The sequence below is a fragment of the Haliaeetus albicilla genome, chromosome 17 (genome assembly GCF_947461875.1).
Source record: "Haliaeetus albicilla chromosome 17, bHalAlb1.1, whole genome shotgun sequence".
Taxonomy (NCBI): Eukaryota; Metazoa; Chordata; class Aves; order Accipitriformes; family Accipitridae; genus Haliaeetus; species Haliaeetus albicilla.
In genome coordinates, this window is record NC_091499.1 from 4,073,289 (window position 1) to 4,083,955 (window position 10,667).

Here is a 10,667-nt window from a genome sequence, read left to right on the forward strand (position 1 = left end):
ATAAAATCTACAACCTCTTACAGAATACCTAATATATATCGGATAGGAAAACAAGAATGTTATTTAGACTCATTAATATGATTTGGTGAATAGTCCCCTTGTTAATACAACCTCTTTTTTCTTTCTTTTTTACTGCTTAATAGAGAAGAAAATCACGTTATTCGGACCTTGACTTTGAAGTAAGTTTCACTGAATTATTCCTGATTATTAAAAGTATTTTCCTAAAAGTAAATGTGCAGTGTTAATTTTAGCAGATTTGAGCCTTCTGACACAGTAGATGTCACAGGGTTGTTCAATTGGTATTGTACAGAACATGATGAGCAATTCATTAAAACTACTTTGGTGCAACTTGTTTGTAAAATATTCTGAGATCCAACTGCCATATTGCAATATTAACCATCATGGTTTCAGTTTTTAAATTCTCTGCCTCTTCATTTTCATCTGGGTTGTGGTTTCTTTTTGTTTTGTTTTGTTTTGCTGGCTATCTATCTATTGAAAAAGTGTGACGCTTCAGTAGGACAGGTCACATCGTTGCAGAAGGTTGCTTTGTTCAAGAGATTCTCAATCATTTGTTCAATCTCTCTTTCTTCAATACTAATTTACTGGCATATGAGTTTCACATCCAAATAGCGATTATGAATGTGTCAAATTTTGAACGATGAAGTGCTGCAGTTGTCAAAGCTTATGGATCACATGCTATATAAAAAAATCAAGTTCACATAAGGTTTATGTAAGGCTATCCACAATTTCAGACTTAGACCCTGTTGAGTGAGAAGGTTTGGTTGTGTTATTTAATGACTATTTTGTTCTATCTCAGTCAGTATGATTAAGTTTCTTACAGTTTTGTTTATTTGAGGGGTTTTTTCTCTACTCTCTACCAGAAGCAATACAGCAGTTAGTTTTCAAGGGGATGTTAATAATGTATGGATTTGGGGGTTTTGCATAGGTTCTCTGTTCATGCATATTAATAGTTTGATATAAATCGTTATGTGTGTCTCCAGAGAAGTTGAACAATCATAATATTTGCACAGAACCTACAGATCTCGGGCTAAACTTCAACATCCAGTGATCAGTATATATCAGCCACAATGTTAAAAATTACCCTGTCTGTTTGCAAGTGGAAACAAAAGCATTTTTTATGATTATTTGCGCTGTAAGCACAGCACATGTACTTTCAGAGTTCAGATTCTAGTCCATAGAAAAGAGGCAGAACCAGCAAAATGCAGCAAAAATAGCAGTGGCCACAGAAGCCTTGCAACGAGAGGAGGGTTTGCTTTGGTGACCTGCTTTTGCTGAAAGGCTGACCTTTTGTGTCTGATTGTGGTTTCTTGGTAGTTTAACATCAGGCCTTAATCGCTTATGTCATTTTCCCCCAGAGACTATAGCTACCTTAAGCCGTCACGAACATCTCAAATAATGCACCAGAGATTCACACAGTAAGTTTAAGGAAAATAAAATGAAAAGATTACGCTAAATATGCTTTAGGATAAATGCATAGAAAGGAAAAAGAAAAATATGAATCAACAACAAAATTCTGATGAGCAAGCAATTCTAAAATTAAATTCAAGCAATATAAACAGAAGTTTTATAATTATAGTGATATAAAGAATTCTGAATTTTACTGTTCTTTATTGCAGGGTAGGAATATCATGCTGTTCACAATGAGAACATCCTCTGTGGTAACAGATACTAAAACATTCTTCCTATTACTCAGGAGAGCATAATCCAACGCCAAACACACACCAACAATGAGGGATACATTCTGCTCTCAAGAACCGGGCCTCCCATTACATATTTTCTTTTGACTCACATCATTTATTTAAGATGCTTACACCTTATTCTCGCCTTGTTTGCAGCATGATGCTCCGTGGCCTAATATTTTTAGAAGTATGACTATAATGCAGGAAAATATATTTGTTTGTAAAAAGGGAATGGTGGGGCCATTGCGAGTGACTGCCGAGGCAACGATACTGTGCCAGTTGCTGCTGTGTTTTAGAAGTACGGACTCAGACTAACCCCATCTCACCTCCCTGTTTTATGGTTCCTCTGATTAAGCCCGTGGGCTTTCCTGTGTTCTTACACATAGTGTGGTTGTCTCTCTGAGGTAAAGCAAAATAAAAAAAGCCATAAAAGGTTCAAATAGCCACCCAGATTCCTTCGCTCAGCAAGGCATCCTGATGAAGGGAATTGAGATAGTGTTGTGTGGCCAAAACGCTGCTATTCTGATCCCTCAAAGCAGCTTGACTGCAAAATAGAACAGAGCCTGGAGGTGAGGTCGAGCTCGAGTGATTGGCCGCACAACTTAAATGTTTAACACTTTCTCTGTTTTGCCTGTGACCAGTGCCAGCTGGCACTCCCTGAGACCACGTCCTTCCACAGTTCTGAGGATAACAACTGCTATGGATGTGGTTCTGAGGATAACAAATGCTAAATATGCAGTATGGACAAGACCGTGTCAAGCTTGGCTCCTTCCATCCTTTTCCTTTTAAGACTCCCAGCAGCCTCTACACCCTCAACCTCTCACACATGTCTCTCTATAGCCATACAAGACAAACCCTCAGGCTATGCCTGTCTTACTAAATTATACATTTGGGGGAATATTCCTGGGTACCAAAATGCCAGTTTTTATATGGATGAATTTTTAGAAAGACCTTCGCTATTTTAGTCTGGAGCACACTTGTCCTTCCAAAAATGTCCTTCCTGAAATGGCCTTAGGGAACCAGCGCAACCTAGGTACCATTCACAATAGGCAGTTTGGTTGTAGACTTCTTGTTTTGGATACTAAGAGAATTTAGTAGCATTCATGGAGAACATTCCATGCTAGATGGTGCCAGAGAATGGTCTTGGACATGTTTGACTTACTATTGTGGACTCACAGTTTCATAGTTTAAAAAAATATACATATATATATATATATATACTGTGCTAGTGGGCTGCAATGCAACACTCACCTTAATATAGACAATTTGAAGTAAAAACAAAGAAACACAAAAAAAGCAATTTTATTCTGAGGGCCACAGATGAAACGCAAAGCCAGCTGCTGTGTAGTGTGAACACAGGCAGACTATGACTGTACTCAACACCATAAAATACCCTCTGTCCCTGTTATCTCCAATATATGTAGAAATACAGGTGTAGTTTTAAGGGGCTTTGCAATGGACTATAAATAATAAAATTCCTGTGACTGCTGGTTAGTGTTATAGAAAACTTATGTCTCCAGTCGAAGGAAAGGGAGAGAGAAAAAGATGACATCCAAACTGGCCAGCCCTTATCATAAATCTTAAGTTGGTTAGAGAGGAGGCTCTCAAGAACTGGGCCACCTGTATCTTGTTTTCCCTTTTTAAATAGGTTACCATTACATTCTTAAGTTATCCCTTCATATAGAAAAAAAGAAGACAGACTGTAACGTACTGGGTGAAGTCTGTAGGCAGAAAGTATTTCTGCTACATAATATGCTGTCCACTATTAGATATTGCAAAACACTGACTAGTCTAATTGAAATTTGAAGTTTGCTAAAATGAGCAGTCAACATGCAACCGCTTTCCAGGTCTTTTCTTGCTATTACCAAGGATTAGTTTAGACTCATTCATGCAATCCAGTATCCAAAACATGATGAAAATTATAGATCTGGGCATTTGGGATCCTTGCTGCTGCTGGCTGTGGTAACCCCAGCTAAGTGCCCTCCAACCCCAGCCATTATGTTCTGGTTTTCCCTACAGCTGGACAGGTAGCTTTTTCATGAAGGCTCAGCACTAATACTTAGCTGTCAGATCAAATAAAATTCATTCTAATTATGTTGAACAGAAATACAGATGCTATGGAAATTCCCAGGAGGACTTTGTAATAGGTGTGCACTGACACTTAGAAAAACATACAGAAGTTAAACAGTATTATTGACATGCATTTTAGGATTCAAGATCACAATTACCTTTAAATTCTATGAGAGGGTCTGACTCCTGGATTTCCCCAGCCATCCACCCCACTCTCCTGTTTCTGTGAGGCATTCATTGGATCTGCTCTGGTAATAACACTTATGGCAAATATAATTCAGAAAAGTGCCTTATTACCCTGCTCCCCTGGATTCGAGTCATCTCTGGCTCTTTTTGTGCTCCACCCATGAAGGAGAGCAAGGATACACGAGATAAGTGTGAATACCAGAAGGTCTTGTTTTCTGTCCACAGAGCAGTAGACTCACACCAGCAATAATGCTAAATTGATCATTAATTGCTGGAGCTGCATTCGTTCAGAATTTCATCTGCAACAGCTATTCATTATAACAACATTACAAAAGTTTAAAAATCGTTCTCTTACTAACCTGAAGACATGTCTCAAAGGCAAAGGTGAAAAAAATATGACTGCAGGGAAAAATCCTTTCCCATTCCTAAGTTTGGCAACTGATCGTACCTATAACATCTTGAAAACACAGCATGTTTCCGTTATAGGGCTGGGAAGGCATTCCCCCATCTGTTCTTTTCACTTAGCTGTTTTGTACAATATTTGAGAGAGAACATTTTTACCTGTGACAATATAGAAAATCTCCAAGGCAAATTGAATGACATAATTACTATTATTATTATTATTATTATTATTCATAACATTGACCACAAATCTTCGTGAGAATACTTGTGCTTGAACTAGAGTTCAGCTAAAGCCCTGTCATAAATAAAAAAGGGAGGTGGGTACAGAATTATGTTTGAAGTCCCTCCCATCTCGATGATAGCCATCCACACTCTGAATCCTCTTCTGAGAGTAGGTGCTCATTAGAGTAAGGCTTAGTCTTTTCAAAACACACACTTGACGTTACTTGTGAGTGGGGGTAGAAATGTGGAAGGGCTGTCGGTTCAGCCTGACCCCCTTTGGGGTTTGGGGCACAGGAGTTATGGAACCTGAAGGAAAGACCACAAGAAGACGGTGGCTAACTCGGGTGCTTCTGGAGGGGACGCGGCATTAGTGGGCAAATCCCCAGGGCAGCATGAGGAGCTCCTTTTCCATCTGGTTCAGGTCCTGATGCTACTACAGTCACCCTAGTATATATCGGTCAAGACCTCCAGTTCTGCATTGATAAAACTTACGTATTTCCAAGATTGATAAAGCTGTGTTTTCCACATCGCGCATTTAACAGAGAAAACAGATTAAACCCCTGCAAATACTTTGTGGGTTATTTTCTCATAAAAGAGAAAGAGTTACCCAACCGAGCACATTTTCTAGAAAGGAGAGAAGATGGTGCTTTCTAACAAGGAATTTAAAAGAAGTCTAGAAAGGAAGAGTTAAAGAAAATTAAGTTACGGCACCTTCGGTTCAGATTGTTCTTTATAAGCAGTAGGGAGGAGCAGGTCTCAGTGGGTAGGAATTATGGAAAGGAAGCCAGGAAAACACTAAGCAACCAAAAGAGCCATAGGTACCTGTGCATACCAGTCATTCTGCTATTAAGAATAAAATGTAAAGCCTTTTTTCTGGCAGACTTCCCACTGTAAGTGTTTAATTTCTCCTCCCACCTGCTTCTCCTCAGGAATAATGTAATGAACTATGTAAGACATTTGCATTATTCATATTTGCTATTTAACGAGTTTCTGGGTACACGATTCAGAAAAATATCAGAAAGTAGCATTCTCTGTATTCCTAGCCTTCTATTAAAAAGTTTCCAACTGGAGATATTTGTTTCACAATCATATGCTATTTCTTGCTTTTAGAGTCAGTATTTTAACCCACCAAATCTGTTTTATTCCCTTCAGCATGTCTCCTTATTTCAGCCAATAATAATCTTTGCGGCAGAACCTTTCTTTTTTAAATTCTATGTATATGAAATTTGCTACATATCCCTGTCTACGATAACAGCAACAGCTTAAAAGAATCCCTAGGAAGTCACTTATGTGAAACTCCCCCATAAACTTAGATCAGCTATCTCTAGTTAAATTATGTTTTGCGAGGAGTTCCTCACCAAATCCTGCAAAATTGTTTCCTTTATTCACCCCACAACTCGTGTTAAGTTAATAGGTCTTTAATTGCTCGCTGTATCTCATGTCTCTTTAGTGAATAATGTTGCCAATTTCCCATTCTCAGAAGTGAAACAAGTTCTCAAGCTACAGCGTAGCTATATTAAGGATAATACGGTTATTACAGCGTAGTGGTAGAAATGCACGGCCAAGAGAGCAGCCACCTTTCATGAAAATTATAAACACAGAATGCAAATGAAAGATAAAAGTTAAAATTGGTACTGGTAAAGCATTATTTGAGGGTCAGCTACTGCCACTGTATTTTAAAAGGTACTAACCCAGACTTGGCAGAAGCGTTACTTGCTGGGAAGGGTCACACTCGGGCACCACGTAGGTAAGTTTGCAGGGTTTGTCACGTACAACGCCAGGGAAAATCAGGCTTGACAATTAGCGGACACGCATAGAGGCTGGTGTCCTGCATCTCTTCTGTCCACGTTACTGCCTGCTGCCCTGGCCGTAACTCAGGTTCAAGCAGTTACAAAAGCTTAAGAAAAGCCAAGCTGAGCCCATCTGCTGTTGGACTGGGGTGAAGCATCCTCAGTCCCTCCCGTCCCCCGTTCACCCAGACCCCAGAACCGTGAGAGCAGTTGACCAGTAAGCAGTCCTCGGCTTTGCTCCAGAGGTCGGTCTGAATCCACAGCCGAGCATGAACTTGTCTGGAAACAGCTCTGTCCGTAAGCTTGACAGTCTAGGCTTGAAAACAGGCTTCACTCTCCGTGGAGCTGCAGATAATCAGGTTCTGTGGAAGAGTGCCCTGCGCGTGGGCTAGAGGGAGGGCGGTTTCCCATTGCCCAGTCCGTGACAAAAGAAAGCAAGTAAAATTGAGAAACTGTGCCTACTTTTCTTAATAAGAACGCCATTTCAGCTGCATTTTATGATGATCTGAATGACAAGAAGATGTCTAATTAAAAAGGCATAACATTTGAGGCTTTTCCATTTGGGGCCAGGATTTCTGAGTTCAGTGTTCTCATAAAAGTTATTCCTATAAGGACCATTACAAACTGCTGTTGCATTCCTACAGAAATTAAAATATTAGCATCCATGTTAATTTTCTGTTTTCTGCAAAAAAACAAATTCTAGAAAATATTCCTAGCGTGCAAAAGAAATATCCTTCTGAGAAACTGCCATCACTTTCAAAATACTTCTAGGCTAGCACAAAAACAGTGTCCCTTGATTTCCGCAACTCAATAAATGTGGGGTAAAAACAGTCTCTTCTACACAGGAAGAACATTAAACAGAGCAGAGGCAAGGCTCGGTGCAATTCACTTCCATTGGTCAAGTCTACAGGGAAAAGATGGCCCTGCCAAATTCAATTTACTTTATTATGTTGGGGAAAATAATGCTTCTCTTAAAAAAAACCAAAAACAAATTCAATTATAAATATAAGCAATTATGTTCCATTTTGCAGAAGGTCATGCATACAAGAAAGAGGCACATGGAATTGTTTCAAGAGTTAAATCAGAAATTTCAGACGCTGGACAGATTTCGGGATGTACCAAAATCAGGCAGTATGGTAAGTTTTCCTTCTTAGATATTTAAAATATGATGGATCCTTAACAATAACAATGAAACAAGAGTCCTTTGAATTCAGTGTTATTTCCTGAGAAGACCTTGCTCTGCACTACCTTTAGATAGCCTCTGAAATTAGAACAAAAGATATTTTCACTAATCTAACCTATGACAAGACACATTAGGTTTTACAACTAGACCATAACTGACTCACTGACATCATTATAGATGACAAGTAATTGGACTGCAGGGAGCAGATTTCAGATCTGTATGTGTGTCCCAAGTCTAAAGGACTTATATAGAGAAAGCAGCTCACTAATGTAATTTGGCCAATAGGGCTTTTCCTCTAGCTAGGCAAGCAGATATTAAATTAGTTACTACAAACAAGTCCAGCCAGATTCACCTAGACGCGAGACGGTCTGGAAAGCACACAGGGTCTCTGTAATGCCGTGTCTTTTTCATAATAGGTTTATAAATATTTACCATGGGAAAAGCAAAAATTAAATCATCCTGAGTTGACTCTGCTATCATCATAATTCAAATTTATACACACACACTCATACACACATGCATAACACCCTGACTACATCTGATAATGAGAGCAAGGAAATAGTTGATTCTGCCTAATTAAAACAGCTAATTTAGTGTGACATATTTGTTAGCAGTAATATTATGATTAGTAATAATTTTTTATATAATTTTATAATGTGAAAATTGTATATTAAATGGAACTGAGCTAGAATCATTGTATTCTATAACTTTTTCAGAAGAGCTGCTCTCAGACATGAAGAAGAGGTATTAAGCAGATGTGAGGCCAATGGATTTACATCATTTACATCATCTTAATCCAGCAGAAATTTGGCCCTGATTCTTTGATGAACCTTTAGCTGTGATATGTGTTATTTTGCACCCAGTTCTCGCTCACTCCCCTCTGAGATTTGCTGACATGTAAAGTTTGCATTCGCCTCCCTATTTGAGATTTGCTGTCCATGTAAAGCTTGAATTAATTCCAAATCTCAAAGGGAATCTCAGTGGAAGAGTTGTTTTTACTCTGTTTCATATCGGCTCTATGTTTTTGAAAGGTCTGCTAATAAAAGCTGCCTAGAGGAATGGTCTTTCTGTAGGACAGTCACAGAGTGATCCAGGTACCTAAATATAGACATCTCAGGCTATTTTAGACAGCCTCAGGTGTCTTAGTCTACAGCACGGTACAGACAGTGATGACACAGGACTCAAAGGAGACCTGCACCTCTCACAAAAGGCAGTTGGAGATCAGGCAGAAACTCCAAAGGCATCTAAAGTGCTGCAAAAAACGTTAGGTTTTGGCAACTAAGTCCCACCCAACATGTTACAGCAGAAATTACTAATTGAATTGGTCTTAGTCCATAATGTCTTTTACCCTATAAAACTTAGCATTCAAAAAAAATTCATTTGGTAGAAAATAACCAGCTTTCAGCCCGTTAATCCTAATAGACATTAGCTCATCAGCCTGTAAAGCAAGGTGGCTCTCACAGCATTTTCAAGGACTAGGTTTCCGCGGTTCTGTCACGCACCTGCCCCAATTTAAAATCCAGCTGGCAATCTCGGTTGCAAACTGCTCCATATTTCAGGCAGCCAGCTCTTCTCAATTACCTTCCCTTCTCTTCTCCCACTTTTCCACACGACCGCTACTAAAAAGCTGGCTGTTGGTCCTGGATCACTCGGCCATTCCTCACGTACACAGGTTCTCGTGAAAAGAAAGGGCTTAGCTGGCAGCTCAGGTGAGGAGCCTGCCAACGTGTCGATCGTTCGCAGAGAAAGCGTCGCAGCGGTGCTGAACGCCCGCCAGCCTGGCTCCCTGCAAAGCCATTTCCCCTCTCTGGCTTCTGCGTCTCTTGAGAGCATGTTAGCGATCAGCCTTGTAACTCGAAAACGCGTTCTTTCATCCTTGGTTTTAATTCGTCTTTCTTTGGTCTTCAGGAGAACTCGGCACCGAGCAAGGCTCCGTGGGACAGTTTCAAAACCACGGGCGACTACCAACACTATACAACGATAAACGTATTAGACACAGAGGCAAAAGATGCTTTAGAACTCAGACCAGCAGAATGGGAGAAGTGTCTGAACTTGCCTTTAGATGTGCAAGAAGGTGACTTTCAAACAGAAGTTTAACAAAAACAAACTGAACAAAACAAAAACAAAAACTAATTCCTTGCACTGACAATAAAGACTTTGGGAATCCTGACGCTCCTGTCTGAACATTGTGACTACTTTATGTCAGGCTCTTCCTGTGCCAAATGTCAGTGGTTTTTTCGTACAGTATATTCCCACTAGTGCGGCTAGTGGAGAACCAGGTGTACAATTCTTACCATCGTGTGTTGTAAGTACCCGTGGAATGGATTTGTAAGGTAATCTTTATAGATAAACCTCAAGCAACGATTCATGTTGTAACAGCTTCATTTGGTTTAGTTTTCAAAAAACTTCACCATGAAGCACAATGTATATATTTATGCAGTTTTTAAAGTTTATAACAGTCTGTTTGGCCATTACTACACTTTTTACTTTATAATATAAAAGCAAAGTTTTTGTCATTAAATGAATGTCTGTTGAGCTACATTCTTCATTGCTTTAAATGCAATAAAGTAATAATCTCACTTTTATATGAATAATATATTTCACATCTTTATTATTGCAGTTTTCTCTGGAAAGCTCAGAGTAGCTTTCTCTGCTGCAGCTGTGTATAAAATATTTAAAATGTTGTATGGTGTAAATAAACCTTTGTCTACATATCAGTTTCTTAGTGCATTTTATTCTGTATTTGTTTATCTTAAATTTGCATATCTATAAAGTTTTCTTTAAAAACACACATATTGAATATGTATTTGGAGTTTTAATAGTATGTTGTTCTAGCTCCTGCAAAGAGTTTCTACAGCATATTAGTAGGTTCGTATAGCCATTCTGCTTTTTCTTAGGTATTCTTTTGTGACAATGTACCATATAAATTGGACTTGTCAGAATACTATTACAATTGTTCTGTTCTATAAGAATTTTTGTCTTGTTGAAGAAAGACAAATAACGGAAAATACATTAAGTTTCAATACACAGCACCCAAAGAAAATGTTGATTTCGAATAATTACACCTTGTGCATGGTCTTGTTGCTGTATAACAGGAAAGACTTTAAAGATAAA

The 10,667-nt window shown here is 38.9% G+C and overlaps 1 protein-coding gene across 7 annotated transcripts in view; it reads left to right on the forward strand.

Moving 5' to 3' along the window:
• Positions 1-10,270, forward strand: part of ADGRB3 (adhesion G protein-coupled receptor B3) — a 460,870-nt gene extending 450,600 nt beyond the window's left edge. For 6 of the 7 annotated variants that reach the window (XM_069804589.1, XM_069804585.1, XM_069804584.1 and 3 more), the window contains 3 exons: positions 144-179; positions 7,402-7,506; positions 9,462-10,270. In XM_069804589.1, the coding sequence (XP_069660690.1) occupies positions 144-179; positions 7,402-7,506; positions 9,462-9,650 (330 nt within the window). In that variant the 3' untranslated portion in view covers positions 9,651-10,270. The remainder of the gene's footprint in view (positions 1-143; positions 180-7,401; positions 7,507-9,461) is intronic. The other variant, XM_069804588.1, reaches the window with a different exon arrangement.
• Positions 10,271-10,667: the final 397 nt, after the last annotated feature.